The sequence below is a fragment of the Ruditapes philippinarum genome, unplaced genomic scaffold, assembly GCF_026571515.1.
Source record: "Ruditapes philippinarum isolate M1 unplaced genomic scaffold, ASM2657151v2 ctg4436_1_1_1_1, whole genome shotgun sequence".
NCBI classification, from domain to species: Eukaryota; Metazoa; Mollusca; class Bivalvia; order Venerida; family Veneridae; genus Ruditapes; species Ruditapes philippinarum.
The window spans coordinates 9,446-33,213 of NW_026857946.1; the positions used below are offsets into that span (position 1 = coordinate 9,446).

At 32.1% G+C, this 23,768-nt stretch overlaps 1 protein-coding gene across 6 annotated transcripts; it reads left to right on the forward strand.

Moving 5' to 3' along the window:
* The first annotated feature begins 1,794 nt into the window (after positions 1-1,794).
* Positions 1,795-21,261, forward strand: LOC132751570 (uncharacterized). Of its 6 annotated transcripts, none has more exons than XM_060741747.1 (10): positions 1,795-2,185; positions 7,341-7,532; positions 9,870-10,002; positions 10,513-10,641; positions 12,321-12,497; positions 14,401-14,514; positions 15,211-15,321; positions 15,954-16,064; positions 16,568-16,655; positions 18,327-21,261. In XM_060741747.1, the coding sequence occupies exons 3-10, from the start codon at positions 9,879-9,881 to the stop codon at positions 18,598-18,600; spliced, it is 1,128 nt and encodes a 375-aa protein (XP_060597730.1). In that variant the 5' UTR covers positions 1,795-2,185; positions 7,341-7,532; positions 9,870-9,878; the 3' UTR covers positions 18,601-21,261. The 6 variants fall into 6 exon arrangements, with proteins under 6 accessions (XP_060597730.1, XP_060597731.1, XP_060597729.1 ...); XM_060741746.1 differs by lacking the exon at positions 1,795-2,185 and adding an exon at positions 5,865-6,277; XM_060741748.1 differs by lacking the exon at positions 7,341-7,532.
* Positions 21,262-23,768: the final 2,507 nt, after the last annotated feature.

A 23,768-nucleotide genomic window follows, 5' to 3' on the forward strand; every position in this document is an offset into this window, starting at 1 on the left:
GAATTGAGACGTCTGCGTCAACAAATCGCGCGTAAAAGGAGGGGCAAACATACTCGAGGCGTTCTGCTCCTGCACGACAATGCGCTAGCTCACACATTCCAAGTTGCGATGGCAGCTGCAACTGACTGCGGCTTTGAAATTCTTCCCAATCCCCCAAATTCTCCGGACTTGGCCCCTCTGACTTCTAGCTGTTTCTGAAACTGGCAACCAAGCTTCTTGGTAGACGTTTTCGAAGCAATGAAGATGTCATGGAGGCGGTCAATTCGTTCTTTGAGGACCAAAATAGAGACTTCTATTTTGGAGGGTTAAACAAATTGGAGAACAGGTGAGCAAAGTGCATTGATGTATAGGGCGATTATATTGAAAAGTAAGACCATTAGTTGGGTTCTCTGAGTACCGGAAGTATATTGGGCCGAGAACTTTTTGATCAATCCTCGTACATGTAAATGATACAGGTTATTCAATTAACACACCGACAGTCATCGATATTTGCCTCGAAAATGCCAACAGAATGCTCTCTTTATACATTTGTCCCCCAAAAGTCTATTTTTGATGTTGTGTATACAAATAAATATGTAAAACATAAATCAAAAGTTAAATGATAATCAACTTTGGAAAAATATTGGTTTAGTTTTGTATAATCACAAACACAAGAAAATTAGAAAACAGTGAACATCAACATGATGTCAATTATGAAAGTACATATCTTCTCTGCTCTGGCCCTTATTATAGCTTGAATTCTTCATTGCATGCTTCTTTCAATTCTTTCACATAATTCAGTGTGTACTGAATCCTAAACAACTTTCACATTTTGCTCCAGCTCACGGAGATTATGGCTATGCTTATTTCTGAGTTCAATTTTCACAATCTGGCACATATTTTCAATCATTCTTAACACTGGAAATCACTCTCCTCCTTACAGTGTACATCAAGTCTTGCGCTATGACAGGTAGCTCCATCATCTTGGAAGATGACATTGTTACCATACCCCCAACAAATGCATCGAAGGTAAAGCATAGTTTTCAAGAATCTTGAATGTATCATTGTGTATAAATTGTGTCGGCCTCAAACATGCGACAGAAACCCAGTGCCCATATAATTCATAGCTCCCAACGCCATCACACTACCTCCCTCAAATTTACAGCTGGAGTTAGTTTTCTCTCGATTGATGACCTGAACTTTTGCAAACATAGAGACGCCCATCACGGGATTAAACATAATGAAAGGTTACCAGTACCTGATAATTTTGGTAAACTATTTCTACTCTTAATGTCGTCACGGTCCCGCAAAAGGCATTAATGATAATTATCTTCGATTTCTCAACGTGTTAGAACGTTCAGTGATGTATGTCGACATAAATCATTATTTGCCGAACCAAGGTTTCATTCGTCTTTACCTCGTTTTTGTTTCATATGCTATTAGTATATAAAATTTACACTGAAACAAATTTCATATTGGTCACCCCTTAAAATGTATTGTTTTGGAATATCTCAGCTGTACAATAAAATTCCAAAACATTTTAATTGAAAACAATCATTTACATTTTAATTGAAAACAATCATTTAAAATGATTCTCATATTGTTCCTCGTTATATTGGAGCTTATTTGTAAATGGACCACATGGAAAGAGGCGAAATATACCGGTCACACATACAGGTGCAGATATTACAAAAAGAACAGTGACCTCTAATTTATTTAATAATTTGTTTCTTTTACCCTGCTAAATTTTAGGAAACAAAATTGTTCAAATTTAAATTATTTTTGCTAATTTAAGGTACAAAGATATTTTGACGACCCACATTCTAAAGGCTAAAGAATGTTTATATATTTATATTGTCAAATAGGATTTTGTTTTAAATTTAGATTTTTATACCGATTGAAATGATCCTGCACGTGCTTGTAATTTATATTCTGTACTTTTGACACTCGTTGTTGATTGTTATACGATAATTTGGTTTCGATATATTGCAATATAAGTTAATATAGCTTACACTTTCCGAAACAACGCAATTAAAGGAGTGACTAATTAGATTAAGTATACATCTTAAGTGTGCAGCTACTTATGATTATACACCCACATCTTTATAAAGTTTAAACAATATTTTCTTTGAAATAAGAGAAGTTAAAATGAGAATGATGAAAGTGGATACTTTTATTCTTTTTACCCTAGTTACAATATTTCAAGGTAAATTTCGGTGTATTTTGCTTTCTTACTCTAATAAATTACACTCGAATTTTTAATACATGCAAATGATTATTTATCAAATCTATAGAATGATCATGTTTAACATGTTTAATGGTCACGTTGTTTAAAGTGTAACCTATGTAAATTCGATGGTCTCCATACGCAGCTTTTATCCTTAAGTTTCCAGGAGATGTAAAGATGTTCAGTTTATAAAAAAATATCTTTTACAACAACATGTCGATATTGTTATCAACAATTTTTGAAAAACCTTGTTGGAACACCTGTTGAACACGTATCTGTTCTTAGGTTTTCTTCTTCTTTTTGTGTTTAAATAATTAAAAGTCCTCATAGTCGAGCCCCTGTTACAGGCTGACAAATGTACTTTAATAAAGATGACGCTTAACAAAGTACTTAATTTATTTCTGAATAAAATCTGCCTGTTTTTTTGTATATTATAGAACTTTAATATTTTAAAAAATGAAATTAACTTCTGGAAGGACATACTCAGCTTGTTGATATGTATGGAAAACTGTAAAAAAATACGGCTGTTTTGTGCAAAAAATACGCTTGAAGTATGGTACTTTGTATCAATTTTCGACGATGAATTGAAAGATTTGGATAGAACACAGGTCTCGACCAAACAAAATACAAAACAAAATTCGTCTTTGACATTGTAGAAATCTTTAATTTATAAAGACATAACATTAATTTTGGTCGAGACATGTGTCCTATACGAAAAGGCCTTTTTTCCTGTATTAAAGGTTTTCGACAGAAACTTCTTTTTATTTGTCTTTGTAAAAGCAAGTCAAAATTTGTATTTATAGTTAATTTCCCTTTACCAATGTAACTCCAAATACTTTTTCTAGTTATCTTCCTTTGTTAAAGCAAGTCCACATTGATATTTTTAGTTTTTTTCGCTTTGCCAATGTTACTCCAGAATTGTATTTCTGTTTTTTTCCTTTTGCCAATGTAACTCAAAATTTGTATTTCTAGTTATCTCCATTTGTTAAAGCAATTCAAGTTAGCTCCTTTTTATGATTATTGGATTTATTCTAGCTATATAATAAAAATTTATAGAGTTTAAGAAATGTATAGATATTTACATATTATGAGTGAATTACTATTAGTCCAGGGGTGGGACCATTATTTAGCCATCGGGCATGATTATTTTGTAGAGGCCAACAAGGCATTGGTACTTCTCAAATATCTAAACTCTAGGCATTGTAGTTTCACCAAAGTAAGACTGAAATATGCTTTCCTTTACTAACTGTAGTAACTAAGGGACCGCCGGGCGGGGCAAATATTGACCCAAAGGGCATGATTGATACTAGTTATGTTGTGGTCCACAAAAGTGATGTTATATACCAAAAAGTTAAGCCCATGGCATCGTTGTTTCACACAGTTAGTCTTAAACGGTATGTATTTCCTCTATATAAGTCAATATAAATCAATTGACTCCTGGGGCGGTGCTAATATTGAACGAAGGGGCATGATTAATATCAGTCTTGTAAAAGTCAATATTGCTATGATAAATTCTAAATATTTGATCCCTAGACATTGTAGTTACACACAACGAACTTAAATCTGTTTTATTATATAAGTATATATAAATCAAGTAATCCCCTGGGTGGGCCAATTTTGATCTCGGGAAATCCAAACCTGTGTTCTGCACGTGTTCTTATTAGAAGTAATATTTCTGCCAAAAAGTTTTACTTTCTTTCAATGCGTTCAAAATATACAGAGAGATTACGAAATTTTAAAATTGATACGAAATACAAAGTGTCAATAGTCCTCTGCACATAATCTGATTATAGTTACTATTTCTGCAAGTATAGTTTCAATTTCCTTCCACCTGTTCAACGATACAGACAGGACACGGAATCTACTAACAGACGAACAGACGGACAGACAACCAAGTGCATGATAATACATATATACGCCGAGTTTGCTTTTTTGGGTATAAAAAGTTGAGAGTGGTCCTGCTTGCGGTGGCTCTTGTTCAAGTTTTTAATGCAAATTTGATTATCAAAAGTTCTTTCATTTCAATAAGTAAGAAAAAACCATGTCAATTAGAAAACTCATTCCCATGCTTGCCTAGTTAAATTGACACAATACAACAAAATGGTCATTGACTTTTTCTCAGAGTGAAACATATGAACTTTGAAGTATAACCCATCAATATCATTACTAGCATGTGTCAGGATAAGCACGCGGCTTGCTTTACCAGATTTTAATACTTTACAACTACAGGTGTCAAGTGCCGCGTGGTAGTTGTAAAACCTATTTTTCTGTTCCTTTGGGATCATTGATTCCGGCATATTATGTCTTGAATATTGAATACCGCTTAAGCCGGTACTATAGATGCATGAGGGATATTGCACTTTTCTATTAACGACTATGAACAGACTCGAGCAAACCGAGTCTGGAACTTTTATGTAATTTTGTTTTTTGCGATGCTTCTGACGGATGCTCTCATCTCCAGATTTGTTATCTCATTGGAAACGAGCGCTCATATCAGGCCTTGACTATAAATAATTTCCTTCTATTGTAAGGTTTTAACCACCACGTATGACATACTATCTGCAATGCACACAATATGTAAGTTGTTGAATACTTCTAATGATTATCTAAAAAGGCTGCACATTGCAATAATCATTCAGAAGAAAAAATATGTGAAAGTAATAGCAGAGATTTTGAAACAAATGTTTACATCAAAAATTCGTCCCTGAAACTGCGTGAATACCAGTACTTACCATTGAGTAGCATCGTTATATTAATGTTAACCAGCATTAAATATCCTGAAACTCAATTCTTTATGGTTTTATATGATAAATCTGATGCTCAAATGAAGATTTATCAATATTGTAAGTTCAATAAATATTTCTTGCAAAACTATTACCGAATTTACAGTTCATGTAAATAAAAGGGAGGTTATTAGAAATCTGTTTTCGATAAAGTCTATGCCAAATTTTCAAAAAGAAAAGAATGCAAATATTTTAATGATTACTTACCATGTGAATAAACATTTGCAGTACATATTTAACATATTATTGAATGTTAGAAGAATAATTATATACATATATAAAATTTCACTTAAGTGTTGTTACCACCTTAAATACAACATATAGGATCTTTTAAATTTTATAAACATTTTGTTAGTATGAGTGCTCGGAAACAAGTAAGGCAAATCCGCCGAAGATAAATCAGTTTCTGTCAATATGACCATTATAAATCATATGCATTGACTTGCTTTGTAAAAAATTTAAGTTAATGTTAAGAATAAGAATTTTACGATTAAGAAAACTTTCTTACATTGACAACAAAAACTCCAAATGAAATCATTTCATTTTCACCCCTCACCCGCCCACGGTCGGAAATTTTTTTCATACGAACACACTTAACAAGCTAGTTTCCGTTTATGCGTCTTTTGTCAAATTATACAAAGAAGGGAACAGTACTGATCACTTGAGATTGAGAAACACAATTCAACACTTCATGTATTCATGCACTCCTTGTCGAATGAAAGGGAAGAGTCAAAATGAACAATTTTTCAATAAACATTGTATAATGATATCGTTAAAGGTATTTTTGAAAACTTGCAACCCCCCCCCCCCCCCCCCCCCCCCCAAAAAAAAAGAAAAAAAAAACAACAAAAAAACAACAACAAAACAAAACCAACTGAAAAACAACGAAAACAACGAAAAACAACAAACGAGACAACAAACAAAAATGAATGTAAAATTGTACTTTTATTTATTTTTATCTTAATTTTTATGATTTTTTACATTATATATTTAAACCACGGAGAATCACGAAAGTTGGGCGATCTAGGTTGACATTAACCTTATTTTTTCGAGTCTTTCAAGTTTCTTCTACATTTTACGACAATTAAGATTTAACTATAATTAATGTAGATAAATATAACCATTCAAGTGCATCATCCGCCAGTAACTGCAGCTACACTTATACAAACTTTCAAAATTTTATATTGTAACATTTACGGCAAAGACGTTTTAAAAGGAAGTGAATATGAAATTTGAATCATGAAAATGGATTTATTCTTTTTATCTGTCCTGGTCACCGTATTTCAAGGTAAATTATCTTTTGTTTTCATTTCCTCTTTTCGTTTTAAAATTAGTATTCATCGCCCCGTTTTTTCAATACATGAATTGACAAAATATTATGTTTAATAATCGAAATATTAATAAACTATATGGCTTCAAGCTATATGTATATTCGGACTTAGTAAAGACATAGGACTTTTTCGACGTAATACTGAATTCTTTATGCTTAAGTTTGCATAGGACAAAGGGGTGAGGGATTAACGAATACAGTTGTTTACATCAACATATCCATATCAACGTTTGTTGTTTTTTTTTATTAAGAACTTTGTTGGAACTTCATTCGAACCTGTGGGTGCATGCGTCTGTAAGCTTTGATTTATGTTTTTTTCTTTGCTTCTTGATTTTTAATTTTAAATGTCTCCAACAACTTATAGTTTCCTTATAAGATGACAAGTCGGTATTAATGAAACTTCCATTTACAATGGGGAGTCCGTGGCCGAGCTGTTAAGGTCGTTGGCCTTAAACCACTTGAACCTCAATGCTGTTGGTACCAGTACCGCCAGTGTATATGAATTATGTCATGTGACCAATTTAACTAGCCAGGTTTTCCTACTCCGGTGCTCATTTGTGCCTCTAATTATGCACGAAATGGCACCTGAGGTCTTCCTTCACCAGTAAATCTGTACAATATAGAAAATAGGAATCGCTAAAGAAAGTCTAAAACGGCAAAATTGAAAATGTTACAGGCTCGGTTTGATTGAGCATGTTTATGGACGGTACTGTAAAGTGCCAACTACCGTCCACGTCCCCTAGCAGCGACTTAAGCTGAATTTAAACATGCAAATGGTAAACTTTTGGATTTACAAACATCCATAGGTGTGTTTTATACGGCGTACATCCGCACTATATTATCTGAAAGTGTTGGTGCGACGTAAAACCCGATAAAAGTGTCAAACATTTTGCAATGGTCTTCATAGGACACCCAAAAAATATCTCACGCACATAGCCATGCCATATTTCTATGTGTAAAAAAAGTTACTTCAGTTACATCTAAAGCAAAAGGCAATAATTGTATTTTAATGCCAATTCAGCTTCATGGTCCTACTATGTTTCAAATTCATCACTGACATGGTCAAGGAAAAGAGATGAATGCAATACTCGTGTAGCAACACCTACCATACAATATGGACACAAAAACCTTATCGTTGATTTGAATGGACAAGCTACAGAACAAGAAGTATGGGTCGGTTACTATCAACAAACTACATTGTTTGAATACATAGGTAAATTCAAGTAAATGTAATTCGTTTTAAATAATCAGTTTGAAATAATAAACATATATGTTATGATTGGAAAAACGAGAGCTTATAATTGGTCTATTGATTCTAGCACAAACGTACATTTATACCATTCTTTGATCGTCAGGTTTTCGAAACAAAAATGTTACAATTTGACGCCTAATAGAGCAAAAGCATGCGGATGAGAATCGCTTGGATCCGGTCAACCGGTACCATTTTAATCTGTGTACAATAATTACCATTGAATAATTGTAGCACAGTCAGCTCTGCTTATTTTATCATATCATATTATGATATCATATACTTATATTATCATACAAGTTTATTATATCATATCATATCGTATCGTATCATATCATATCATATAATGTCATATCAATATCATAATATAGCTATTTTGGGAAAAGGACCAAGGAATAAATTGGGAAAAATAATTTTACATTTTGGGAAAATTGAGGATTTAAAAAAAATGAAATCTACCTCATACATTACTTACGTTTTCTAACATGTTAATTATCATATAACCTGTCATTTCTTTAACCATTTACCTCATATAGACGTGTTTTGGCGGCTTTTCACCACCGCCTATTTGAGGCTTCAAACAATGAAAATATTTCCTATTTAGGCCCCACATACTGTTTCTTCGTTTGAGAAATGTTGATAAAAATGTGATCACTTTTTGGCGCCGCCCCTATCAAAAAGGTACATTAAGGGGTTGCCAGAAGGTGGATGTTCCCCTTCTGTTTCGGGGGTTTGAAGGGAGCGGCAGCCCCCCTCATCGCCAAGACAATTTTGGACATGTGACAGGCTAAAAATGGCCTCAGGTCGATCGTAATGTAATGTGTTACCAACGCTGAATAGGCTTTTACTCTATTTCAAGTTGCAGCACTTTGAAATCAGTTTTGATGAAAAAAAACAAAACAAAAAAAAAAAACAATATAAAAACCAATGCAAAATAGTGATTTTTGGCAATTTTGAGACGTCTCCCGTTGCCATGGAACATAAAAATTAAGATTGAGCTTGCTGTTAGCACGACGCACAGAGCAAATGGTCCAGTCAACATTTGTGCCAAGTGTCATCAGTATTGTAGCATTTTTCATAGTTTCATATCAGTTTGAACTTGTATTAGGAGGCTTTTCAATGAAAACGGCCATTTTTCATAACATGCTCATTTAGTAAAGGGTTAATTCATTCTTTTTTCAGAATTTGAAACAGTTTGAATTTTATGCTGCTTTTTTAGTTAGGAAAATGAGGCTATTTTGGATTGGGAATGTCGTCTTACTCGTATTTCGGTCCCTGGTGAAAATGTTCTGTAAAAATATTAAAATATATTATCATATTAATGTCATATCATATCAATATTATATAATAGCATATATAAATATTAAATTTGCTGACGAACATTCACTTAACATTTTGTCAATACATTTAATACAATCATCCAGAATTATTCTCTGCAAGAGATTTTAATAAAAGCAATAAGTATATGCTGTTTTATACATGGTGCATGAGTTCAGAGGACTTAAACATAATCAAAATACAACTTGGTACATCGAAAATCGGACGGTGCTATTCTGCTTGTTCACACACACCTTTTATCGGGATTGATGGACAAATGGTAGATAATTTCCATGCAGTCAGTTAACTTGAAAGATAAAGAATATAAAATTGTTTATTCATATGATTCAGAATGTATAAGGCAATTATTTTGAGTTTGATATCATCTGATGTTTATCTTTTCGTAATCTGTATTTAGCTACATATACATGTGATGGGCATAATAATTATATTGTAAAAAAAACAAACAACATAACAATGTACTTAAATATTTGTAGATTATGGTGAAAGCGTGAAAGAGTCCTTAAATTTACTGAAAATAGCAAATGAATGATTTAATATGGAACGTTTTATAGTTACTTGATTTGCTGACAATAAAAACACATCTTTGTTAAAGCTCATAACAAAAACAAACCTTAATGTCATGACAGAACGTGAAAGTTGTTAAAGTTTAAAAATTATATACGGAACTAGATAGCTGGTTCCTGATAAAAAGTTGCCAAATATCTAGTTCATATTAAAAGGAAAGCGAGAAAAAACATAAGTTTTTTTCTTCTTCAAAATCAGTATTGTTGGTTGAACATTTGACATGCAACCTCCACCTCACCTTCAACTCTCTCTCTCTCTCCTACTTTCAAAAATCCCATTTGCTTGCAAACTTTCGTTAGTATGATTATAGTAATTTTTGCATCATGTTTTGATTTCTATTTTTAACAATGACATTATCATAATTATATAATTTACATTGATCTTTGTTATTTACAGTGTTATTGCATGCAAGTTAAACCTGAGAAAGACATAAGAGAGCTTGGCTGCAATTCTGGGTGTACTGACACACACAATGCTGCTTGTGGCGGACACAAAGTCACGTCAGTGTACAGAATGCTATCTCACAACGGTAAGAATTACGTTCTTTAAAGAACTTTATTCTAACTCATGTAAATTGTTATTTAAAGTAGAACTTCAAAGTACTTGCCCCTCACAGCTCTTGGTTCGAGTTAACCAGTTAGTGATATTTTGGATAAGTTGTAAGTTGTTAACTAGTTACGTAACTAGTCAACCACTTAATATTAAGCTGGTAAAATAATAAAATGGCAGTTTTAGGTACTAACATGCATTTATTTTCCGTTATTTATTGAAAAAAAAAAACAAGTTACGTAACTACTTAACCACATAACTATCTAGTTGATCAAGAGGTTAACAAGTTACGTATCTAGTTTACCTTTTAATTAACTAGTTGGTTATATGTTAATCTGGTGGCAGAAATATGCCACCATAAGACACGGACAAATATGTATGCATTTCCTAAATGTATGGTTCAATTTTCTAAAGTTTTATTCTCAAAATTTAGATTGTCATTCATATAGAGGTATACAAAGTGATACTGTGTTGATATCCTTTTCTGTAGACTCTAGACACATTCCTGAAAAACAAGAATACAACAAAAGCTGTCTGAGATTAGTTATTGACAAAGCAGGAAGTAAAACATATCAATGGAGACTTTGTTCCGACAAAGTTTGGGTATTTTGTAGGTCTGGTGAGTTTTGTTTCATATTACAGCTATGATATTTGTCAGGTATGACTTACTCTGTAATTTGAGAATTATTTCGATTTCTTTGTAACTCAACATTTGGATACATTAACTTTGAAATGTAATTTGATGAAGTTAAAGATAAGGACAAACAAGTTACCAAGTGACTATTACGACACATTTGTTAAGCTTTAATAGACAATCGTTACAAATTGCCACGAGCGCATTAATAACTTAAATGCATATATAATTTGAAACACTGGCTTAAATTCGAAGTCATTACTTTGCTTCCATTTTTTTCTTAATTTCTTATTATATGTGCGTAAAAGTACTATACATTATTAGTCATAAAGATGTCCGACCGATCATATGGTTCAGTATAGAAGTGTTAACTTATATAACCTAAGTCGTTATATTTCAAACAACTGTGTACATACACACGTGTGAACAACGCATTAGTTAAAACCACCTTACACTCTATACTTGTTTATACCATGATTTCTACATTCTATGTTTTATATGATGCATAATAAAAAAAACATTACATTGGTGACTGATAGGCTCATTGGGCTGGGTGCTATAATTGTACACATATATGATTGTTATATGTATATTTGACTATGAACATGTCACAATAATAAACAATTTACTTACTTACAACCATATAACCTGTATGTCAGTCATCTTCATAACGAATTTACAATACAGAATAATTACTTTATTTATGGAAAAACGATTGTTTTTATAAATTGACAGCAGTCGTGTGGAAAGTTAATAAAAACGTAACAATTTATCAATGAAAAACGACATTACAAACGTTCTGTATGATTAAACTGATGTGACCTTGCTACAAAAGACCGATGGTAAGATTTCAACTCCTTAAATTCCCGGGTTCATTTTCAAGAATTTTCAATTTCAACCTCAACAATAAAGATACAGAATTCACGAATTCAAGATTTCATAATAATGAATTCATAATTTTAACTACATAAATTCACTATTTTAACTTTCCTTTTATAAATTCACGTCTTGAACGATTTCAACTTCGTGAATTCACGATTTCAACTTCGTGAATTCACGATTTCAACTTCGTGAATTCACGATTTCAACTTCGTGAATTCACGATTTCAACATTGTGAATTCACATTGTCAACTTTGTAACGCTGAAATCTGTAATTCATGAAGATGAAACCGTGAAGCCATAAACATGAAAACATGTTCATGAAGTTGAATTTACAAAGATAAATCATCGCGAACTTGTAAAACTGATATTGTGATTTCGTGTAGTTGAAATCGCGAATTCGTGAAGTTGAAATCGCGAACTTTGATTCGTGGAGTTGAAATCGTGCGTGAATTTGTGAATTTGATATCGTGAATCGAGCAGTTGAAATCGTGAATGTAAAGTTAAAATCGTGAATTCATGAATTTCATATGTTGAAAATGTGAATTCACGAAGTTAAATTTGTGAATTTACGGTGATGAAAAGATGACATCAGGAATCCATGAAGTTCAAATGTCTCCACCGGTCTTCGTACCTTGCTAAAATATACTGCTGCAATGCAAACTGAATCAGTAGCAAACACAAATATGTTAAACGTCTGATATTATATTCTAATTTTATTCTTTATACAATAAAAAAGTTATGTTGTAAATTTCCACATTTATAATTTTCTGTATCGTTTAAGATTCAGACCAATCAATCAGATTATTTGAGAATAGGAAAAGTTGGAGGGACGCAGCAACCATTTGTTTTCAAATACATGGTAATCCAATTGGATATGAAGACGTGCGGAACGTGACTTTCGTGGCCAAATACGGCTGGACAGGGATCGTGTGGAGTGATGTAATTTACAACGATAATGGTATTTGATGATTTCCTGTTTTCAAAAGAATATTTGTAAACGCAAACAAAAACACCAAGCTAATAAAATCCAAATTAAAACAGATCAGATTTACTGCAAGTGAATTTATAACTCATGATAAAGAATTTGTTTTATATGATGCTAATGATTTTGCAAATTAAAGAAGAAAATTGTACGCATTTTTTTCACAAATTATTACTTATAAATTATATTCTCAAATACTTCTTGCATTATGAAATTAGTTATTTACGTTAAGTTATTTATTATTGAATAAATAATTATTTATTAAATAATTTAATCATGTTAACCATCATATTGCTGATGGCAACTGATTTAAACTATGCGATTAGTGCAGACCTAGCTCTGCCAGCACACCTGTGTCGTCTGATCATGCTCTGTACTATTTGCTATTCAGACAGTACAAGGTGTATAATCACGTGGTATATTGTTTAGTTAAAAGAGTAAAATATTAAAAATAATGGCGGCGCGCTCGTAATTCCGGGGATAATAGTGATGCACAAATTAGTAAACAACCAATTACTGTTATAGTTACTGGTGACAGACACAAACAATATTATTTTAACATACCTCGGAATGCGTCGTATATGTTTATTTATGTTATTAATATTTATCTATTTAAAGTCATATTATTGAAAATCATGCATAATTTTAAAATCGAGTTAGACAGGAACCAATCTTAAATGGTAATAGTGAAAAAACTTAAAGCTGCACACCTCCAGATGAGCAAAACTATTTTAATAAAATCAAACCGAAGAAAAATGTATTAAAATTTTAGAAAACGTAAAAAGATTCAAAATTCTAGTAATAGTAATTCTGCAGCATTTCTAACTAGATTTCTACTGCTTTACTAACGCAATACTGGCTACTTTTATATTTTGACCTCTTTTTGGTAATTTAAAAATGGGTTTGAGTGCAATTGGCAATGTTTAATTGCATTCTTTTGGTTACTTTACAATAAAATACATTTTCAAAATTTCATGAAAAATTAGCATGAATCTGGAGGTGTGCTGTTTTAAACTAAAACACTTTATCTATTTTCGTACATTTTGTTTGTTACATTTATAATCTGATTTTATATCATCCACATTTTCATCTTATCAAATGATATAAATAAAAGAAAAACATATTTTATCCCTTCAAGTTTAAGATACATATGATTTTTATCCCCCAGCATACACACAATAAAATCAAAGAACAGTTCAATAGTCATAGGTTTGAGTTAATATCACATTTACGGTGAATGACATACAGAGTTGTACAACAAAGGTCCCCTTATGGTATAAGAACATAATTGGTCACTCAATAGGTTATACAGCATCGACCTCATATTGCATACAGCGACACATACTTTAAAAACATTTTAGTATGTTCCTGTCGTCACTGCTCATGACGCTGTGATAACATACGCATTACTATGGTTGCTATGTATGCTGTATGTATAATAATTATGTTTAATTGTTATAATTCTTGTTTTCTATTATTGAGGATATATAACGCAATTATATGGTGTTTGATATATGAACTTTAAATAAATTTTGTTGAATTTATGACTTAATTAGGGTATATTTCTGGATCATCCGTCATACAACTCAAACTTTTCTGCAGGGTCCTCGAAAAAACCACGGCTTTAATGGATAAAATTTATCTGTGACTAACTATTACCCAAGTGCTTTTTGTCTATTTAAAAAGATATTTAGCGTGATAAGGGCTAATTTTACTTTTGTCATATAATCAAACCTTTCGAGTTGAAGGCACCGAATGTTTTATGTTACGTTATAAATTTGTCATTATTTATTATGCTTGAAAGGAAATTTTATTGGATTATATAAATTACGCCATCAAGCAGCTTATTTAAAGAACTATTTATTTATACTTATTGTAGAATACCGGGAAAATTCGTCTGACATCAGTCATGGATATTTGAAATACAATAGTTCCCTCGGTTATGTTTTACAGTTTTCCAAAGATGTCACAAGCAAATATATTCTCTGCAATGGTAAAACCTCTTTTAAAGCATTTCTGAAAATCAGAACCATTACACAAGTCTTGTTGATAATATATTGCCTGTTTCCTATGTAACGAATCTAATAATACTTGAGTAAGGTAAAATTAAAATCACACAATTGTAATGCGATTAACATCGTTAATAAGCAAGAAAAGATCATAATTATAATTTATCAAAACCTATGCTTGCGGTAAGTAAATTGCTTATGTAAACATAAGTAATATTTAAGCGATAAACGCAGTATGTGTATTACATTCAGTAAGTAAGTAAGTAAGTAAGTAAGTAGGTAAGTAAGTAAGTAATTAGGTAAGTAAGTAAGTAATTAAGTAATTAAGTAAGTAAGTAAGTAAGTAAGTAAGTAAATAGGTAAGTAGGTAAGTAGGTAGGTAGGTAGGTAGGTAGGTAGGTAAGTAAGTAAGTAAGTAAGTAAGTAAGTAAGTGAGTGAGTAAGTAAGTAAGTAAGTAAGTAAGTAAGTAATGTTTTTATTTACTGAAGCTACACATTTGGTTACCAAATCTTCCATGTGGGCCTCATGTAGTATTTTATAATATAGTATTTTTGTTGTTTAGTTATGTTACATTTATCATTGCTGTGTCCTGGATGGCTTATTGTTGTCATATAATATATGATTTTAACAAAACCTTTTGGACAATGTTTAAACTTGTTCATACTTACAACACTTTCAGAGATGAAAACAACTATACCGCACTCAACAATGACAGTGCCAAAAACGACAAAAACACCTGTTACGGCGGCTGACGAAAAGAAAAAGTCTTCTAATGAATCATCATCCAATGGTAAAAGACAAATTAGGAAACATAATTGAAATTTTAACTTTGTTCCTATTTTAAGTATTGATCTTGTTGGAATGGTTTATAAACCTTAATGCACTCAGTGACATAGTAAGATATTTGTTCTACTCACAAGAGCCAAATCGTAATTTTAAAACATCTGTTACATATATGTACACATATGTTTTCCCTTCTGAACATACTATTTTGAAAAGTCCAGTTTTCAGTAAACATCATGCAACCTGGTGTTTGAAAATTGGCTATTGCGCAAACGATCGAAACATTTTAACCTTTTTACTTCATGATTTCAGTTGCGCATGTAATTGCTTTATAGACTCGGTATATTTTCCTTTATTGTTGTAAATCATATCAATGCATTGAAACACATATCTGGTTAGAATTGAGGGTGTGAAATATAGCAAATAATACACACAAGCGAAGCAGAAAATTATTAAGTAAACTTTGAATACATCAAGTAGGTCTTTAATATTTAGAAAGGAGGAACTGTTGCACACATCAAGATACATTCCGTAACTTTGTTTATTACTGATCAGCAAAACAGTTTGTTGTAGAAACTTCATTTGCTTTTCTAGTATGTACACAATGTCTTAACTTATAAATACTTACAATACTTTCAGAGATTAAAACAACTTTACCGCACTCAACAATGACAGTGCCAAAAACGTCAAAAACACCTGTTACGGAAGCTGACGAAAAGAAAGAGTCTTCTAATGAATCATCATCCATTGGTAAAAGACACATTAGCAAACAAAATTGAATTTTTGACAGTGTTATTTCCTTTTTAATTGTATATGAATCTTAATGCACTCAGTGACATAGCTAGATATTTGTATTAATCACAAGAGCTAATTCGTAGTTTGAACAAATCAGTTACATAGTTACATATAGTTACATATGTTTTACCCACTGAACCAAAAAGTCCATCTTTTTGTAAACATAATGCAACCTGGTGTTTTTCCATTGTGCATGTAAATGTTTGAAAAAACCGAAACATTTTTAACCTTATTGTGAATGTTTCGGGTGACTATCGAGTAGTGCTTTATTATTTAAAAATGAGCGAATGTTGCACACATCCATATACATTCTGTTACTTTATTTCTTTTTATTAGCAAAATAGTTTGCTATAGCAACTTCATTTGCTTTTCTAGCATTATTTGTTTCACAATATTATTTTCTTTACCTGTATCATTCACTGTTCTACTAATGTTGACTTAATTATGCATATTTTCAGATACAGATGTAACTTTAATCGTAGGTTCATCAGTTTCTGCTACCCTGCTTGCTGTTGTCATAGTGATCCTTCTCTTTCTAGCCAAGCGGTAAGATCATTAATCAAAACTCTTTTTCATAAACCACCCATATATTTTAAAGGTTAAGTATAAGTTGTCAACTAAAGGTAGAATTCTGAAATGTATTATGTTACTGTCTCTGCAAGAAAAAAGGGGCGGGTGGCACAGTATTTTCCCTCTGTCAGTCGGTGTGCGTGTCTTTGTGTATATGTTCAAATAAGTGTACTTTATGTCCGGCTCATAACCTCTGCTTTCATCATGTCATTTTTTAAACGAAATAAAATAAAGTGATACACATTACCAACACCAGTATCGAAACCCTGGTTCCTTGGTCTAATATCAAGGTCACAGTAGGGGATTAAACTACGTGGTTTTGTCGTATAGTTAATGTTTCAGTTTGAGATCGTGTCAGGTTCGTTATATCTGAATACATGATGGTATTTAAAAAATTGTTCACTTGATCTCAATTAGACTTAGTGTAGAGTACATACATTTTACATAAATACACTTTAAAGGCCTTGAGAGATATTGTGTTTCGTTTGCAAGACCTAGGCTCAAGATCGTTGCAGATGATTTTATGTTTTTGTCGTAAAATCTTCTGAGCAGGTTTAAATTGTTATTGGTCAATAATCTACATGCGTCTTGCAATTTCAAAACAGATGGGAATAGACAACCTTCATAAATATACAATGTGCCACACGCGAGTCTCAGATCCAATGACAATTCCGTTGTATGGGATTGACCTATAAAATAAAATTAAATACTATTCTGAGCTGTCAATTTCTTGTATTAGTAGACAATATGTTTTATAGGAGACCTACTTTATCAGTATGCAAAAGGTCACAGGGATGGGGGACGGGGGAGGGGGGCTTAACTAAATGCAGTTTATATATCGCTTACGCTTATATTTGCCGACTTCAACTTCATCTTAAGGGGATCCGTGTTCTATGGACACATATTAATATTTCTTAACAGTATAAACAACAGTTATTGTTTGAAAAATTATTAATATACTTATAGCATGTATTGGGACCTTATAAATAGAACGTATTAAATCCAATAACTAATGGTTATTAATATCATCGATGTAATGAAATGGTTTATTATATGATTTTAAGGTAGTTCATCCTAATGCTTTACATCCGCATTGAAGGGTATTCAAATAGGCTAAAACAACTGTTAACTACATTAAAACTTAGGGCCGTGGGTTCAAACCCAACACGGGTAAACTTTTATTAATGCATCTCCCATATCTATTTTGGGAAGAAAAAATATTTATTTTTAATTATTTAATCAATATCGGTATTTATTAGCTAATATGTGTTAAAATGGGTGGGATATGATTAAATTTTGTATACACATTTCAAAAATGTTGAAATGTGGATTGTTGGTAGATTGGTACTGTTTGTTTCTTACCAATGTTTAATGGAAAAACATTTTTCATCAGGATTATGTTGTAGATTATTTAAAGGTTCCTTATTTCGAGAAAAGGACCCTTCTAGCATCACAGCTTATGTTAAGAAAAGTGGCCATAACTCGATTTCCGTGAAGTTAAATTTGTTGAAATTTTGCAAACAGGCGTCTTTTAAAGTAAATATCTGATCCATATTGTCAATTTTCTAGTTCCTTATAGTGCCCGATAGGGTAGTCATACCATTAAATTAGCCATAGAATATACAGGGCGTATACATCTTTTTATAGGAAGGAACTCTTAGTTCGATGCTGTAAGACACGGAGTCTTACCAACGATCATGGTGCTAATGAGCATGTTCAAACAGGAAGAAGGAATTCAAACGAGCTCGCTTTGCCCGGCCAAATTAGTGGTTCTTTATACCAAAGTCTTGAAGCACCATCTGGGAGAAACGATGATCCGCATACATACAGTGATTTGCAAATGTATTGTGCACTTGAAAATATCAAAGTTGGAACAAATAATATGGAAAGTGAATACAGTCAACTCTCGTTGCCTCGATAATGCATGGATAGTAAAAAAAGAAGTCATGGTAACGAAATTGCGAAATGTATGAGGATCTATTAGATATCTGGAAAAAATTGGATCCCTAAAGAGCAAATGCTTCCTGTCAGAAGCTCAATGCACTTTTTTCTATGTAATTCCAAATTGACCTAATTGGTTCAAGATCAATATGATTGTAAATATAATCTATATTTTTGATGATTTCTTGTCAATATTTGTCTGAAGTTCAGCCCATCGTCAATGACATTCATCTAAGGTAATAGTTTTATGAAAGTATGGCATGTTTAACGTTGCAAAATTCAATAAATTTTATTTTTTGGTCTATATCCAATATTTATATTGCATAATTCTAATTTTATTTTCTATATCATTCCTACTGAATATTTGTTCATCATAAAAAATGTGTGCGATAATTTTCTATATGTATGTTCTATATTTGAAAATATATTTTGTATAATTGAAAATATTAATTGTATACTGAACAAATATTTATTCGATAATTCGAATCATTAGATAGAACACTTGGCATATTAAGCCCCGTTTATAAATAAAGCACGCGTTTCCGATAAAGCGCTATCATCCTGATTAGACTAGACTATAGTGTAGTGGAAATGATCATTGTGAATGTCACTTGTAAATAGTGCATATGCTTAATCCTCCTTATAAATATATATGTTTGTCTAAAAAATTGAAGTAGATTTTAAAGTCTTCAAGACATACAATCAGTTAATAATGTTTTTTTTCTCACTCATATGCCTAATCATTTAAACAGCATATAAGCCTATGTAAGAATATCACGTAAGATGACTAAAGGATCATCTTAATGTACACATACTCTTGTTCATATAAAATATATATGAGTAATCATGTAACAAGGACTAATAGATCATCTACATGAACATATACTCTAGTTCTTTTAAAATATGTATAATGGGATTAGGTAAGGTGACCAGGGGATCATTTAGATGTAAATATGTTCTTTTATATTATAAAAACATTATGAGGGGGTCACGTAACATTAGCAGGGGATCATCTAGATAAACATTTACACGATTTTATTGATGTACACATACTATATTTATTTGTAAAATATATAAGGGGATTACGTAAAATGACCAGGATTTTTTTAGATGTAAATATACTCTAGTTACCTGAAACACAGACGAGGGGATCACGTGATGCCCATATGATCTTATGTATGTAGAGATTTTCTGGTTTTCAAAAGAACATATTTAAGAAGGTCACTTACAATGACAAAAAAGATCATAACAACTTCCTTTGCTCTTGTTCTAAGGGGATCATGTAAGCTGACAAACGGATCATCTATATTATCTAAATGTAAATGTACTGTAGTTCTTATAGAGTATAATTAATGTGTGAACACAATTAATTACCAAGGTTTTTTAAATGTACTTATTCTAGTTTTTGTGGAATATACATGAGGGTATCGCATACGAGGGTTATCCAAAAATGTGTGGATTTTCTTTGATATCTAAAATATATTTGGGATATTTTTTAAATTTTAACATTGTTTAGAAGAATTATGCATAGGTAAATTATAAATGTAACATAGTATATATATAAACATGAAACTATTTAATGATCAACATTAGTTTTTAACCAAAAACAAGGCATTTACCTTAACTGCATGAACATTGTCGCCGCTAGCCTCGCCATTTCGCACATGCACTTATACTCTTCAAGATGTCTACACCTAGTCAAGTTTCTCAGGGAAGAAAAATAGTTCCCGATTGGTCGAAGATTTCTAATAGTGTGTAGTTTTACATTAAGCTCCATGATGATTTACATCAGTGTTGAACAACTAGTTTAAAGTGTACAAAATATCTCGAAATTAATAAGGATAACGAACCCTAATTTAGTATAATATGGTGTGTTTAAGGCTGATTCTTATAAGACCCCGTGGTCCAGTGGCTACACGCTCGCTTAGGAAGCGAGAGGTCTGAGATTCAAACCAGTTAAGGCAACTCATTTGTTTAAAATTGTTTAACTAAAATATACATTGAATTGAATATCAGTGTTGCAATTAGCTGTATAGCCAATTTACTAGTTATAACACTGCAAAACAGCATTCATAATTTGCCGACACTATACAATATAATCTCATAACCTTCACCTTTCTGACATTCTAAGACAGAAACAAATTCAGCGCATTCTGTGCTTTGATTTTTTACGTCGGCATTGTTTTGAAGCCAAAGTGTTGAGTTGAAACTCCCCCGTTCCTACACATTTTACATTTCAGAGTGCAAACCACACCTCCAACTCCTCCATGATATAATACATTATTGAAATTAGCTAGACTGGTTACATGACTGATTAAGTAAATTTTATTTAGTTAGTGCAAATTGTCCAAAGTTAAAAATTAAAAAAATATTGCAATGTGATTAAAAATAATCTTGATCATAAATAACAAATAAACGCAGAAAAATTAATTTTAGTAGCTTCTTATTTTACAAAAATATTTGATTTTACATAAAAACATACAAACACTGTTGGCGACAGCGGCACACTCCAAAAGGTTATTGACGTCAACGTCATAATAACGTAGAACTTGTGCCTCAACGTTACACAGTCAATGACCGTTACTTCATCTCAAAGTAATGTCCGTTTTCTCGTCCATCACTACATCTCTTATACAACTTAAACACTAATGATCGTGAAATTTTATTTACTCTTGTCGCATGCTGCATATTTTTTAAATGTTTTGTAGCTATCATTCCAAAATTACAACAAAATTAAAAAATTACATCAAAATTGTATGATCGCTCGATTTTCTATTTTCTGTGCGTGTCCATCATTTTCCCGTTTACAAATATCATCGGTGTCTGGTGTTTTAGCGATATAAACAAAACATAACGGAAATGACGACCCTGAAAAAAAAATTCTAAAATGACGTCTTAGAAGAAACTTGCGATATTTAGCTGTTCTTTTACTTTTATAATCAGTTTTTAGCAAAATATATGCGATGACTGACTGCGCTTTTCTACCGTGCGCTGGATGCCGTGTATGTGCTTATTTAAGACACAGTTAACTGTTCCTTTAAAAATAAGTTAATATTGTATCATAGTTTGGGTACCTTTCTGTTGAAAATGTGTCACAGTTAAATCGTATACATATACATGCACAGTGCGTTAACTGGAGTGCAGGTATAAGTTACCCGCACTCTAGAGCATGTCCATTGATTGGCTCATTTTTGCTGGGGTTTACTTATTGTGACGGAAAAGAAAGGGAAAGCGACAGTAATATCATATTTAGATGTTCGTTCATTGGTTACTTTTTCCCGGGGTTTCATCTTGTGACAACATGGAACGTGTTTTTATATTTGACTATGATACAAAAGAGAAATAACATCAAAACACTCGGCAATCTGATAAATACTCGGGGGCTACACTAGCTCGTACAAATCAGATAGCCTCGTGTTTCGATGCTCTTTCTATTACATATTCTATAAAATGTCATTACAATACACGTTGACTTTCAAAGGATATTTAAAAAGTGTACGACCTCTTTGATAGCCCCTCGTATATATACATATACTCTTTTCATTATGGACCATGTATGAGGGCATCATGTGAGATGACCAGGAGATTATCTAGATGTATATATACTCGTTAAGTGACCATTGGATCATTTAGATGAACATTTACTATATTCATTATGGAACATGTATGAGGAGATCACGTAAGGGGACAAGGGGATGATGTAGATGCACATATACTCGTTAAGTGACCAATGGAACATTTAGATGAACATTTAATCTATTTGTTATGGAACATGTAAGGGGAGATCACGTAAGGGGACAAGGGGATGATGTAGATGTACATATACTCTATTCATTATTGAACATGTATGAAGGGATCGCGTACGATGACCAGGGAATAATATAGATTTACATATACTCTTTTTATTATCGAAAATGTATGAAGACATCACGTAAGTGGTCATATTGATGACATATACTCTGTTTTATATCAAACATGTATTATTTGATTACGTAAGACAACCAGGGGATCGTTTAGATATACATATAAACAATCAGATGTGTGGGGATCAATGTTTAATGACAGGGTATCTAGATGAAAATACGCTCTATTTAATATGGAACCTGTATGGGGGATCGCGTAAGACGACCAGGGGATCATATAGATGTACATATACTCTTATATAATAAAGAGATTGTATGAGGATCACATGAGACAATCAGGAGATCATGTCGATGTACATTTACTCTATTCGTTATGGAGTATGTATGAGGGGATCACGTAAGACTATCAGGGACCTTTATAGTTACATAGGGATAATCTCCATGTACATTTAAAAAAACCATGGAAATGAGTGCCCCAAGAATAATTATGATTTTAGGGGATCGTCAAAATTGACCTTTTTATCATATTTATGTACATTTTCATTCTGTGTAGCTTGTAATGAAAATGTTACTGTCAAACATTTTCTTCCTGAATGTCATGATTTTTCAATGGCCCGTAATAGATTTTATCGTGTAAACTCACTCAAAGAACTCTTTAATACAATTCCATCAAAAAACATCATTGATTATTTGAAAGAAATAAACTTGTACTCTAGGATCTAATTGACTCATTTTTATTGTCATTTACAAAACATTATATAACATTTTAAGCCTAATACAGCATTTGGCACGATATGGCCAGTTATGTGTTGACGTGCCGTAAAAATCCAAACAAACAAACAAACTCTCTTTCTTCTTGAACATATATCAAGGGATTGTACATGATATCCAAGGATTAATCTTTATATAAACAAATTCTAGTTCTTTTCATTATGGTACATGTATAAGGGGATTAGTGATCAAGTAGATATACTTTATGTATTGTTGAACTTGTATAAGGGGATTACGGAATGGACTAGGGGTCCTCTAGATATAAATATGTTCTATTTATTTTGAAACATGCATGAGTCCATCATGTTAAAATGACCAGGGGATCATCTAGATATAAATTTACTCTATTTATGTTTTAACAGATGCGAAGAGATCACGATGGAACCCTCTTGATGTACATAAACTCTATTTGTTATCGGACATGTATGAGGGACCAAATTATCATAAAATGTTTCTGTACTAGAGTTTTATAGAATGTATATGGGGATATCACATCAACTGATTATCGATCAAT

What these genes read in the sequence shown, in the direction of transcription:
- LOC132751570 (XM_060741742.1), top strand. Translation starts at nt 9,034, where the DNA reads ATGCTGTTTTATACATGGTGCATGAGTTCAGAGGACTTAAACATAATC. An exon ending in TGTAATTTACAACGATAATG is followed by an intron (nt 12,498 to 14,400) that starts GTATTTGATGAT and finishes TACTTATTGTAG; the next exon opens with AATACCGGGAAAATTCGTCT. An exon ending in TAATGAATCATCATCCAATG is followed by an intron (nt 15,322 to 15,953) that starts GTAAAAGACAAA and finishes CAATACTTTCAG; the next exon opens with AGATTAAAACAACTTTACCG.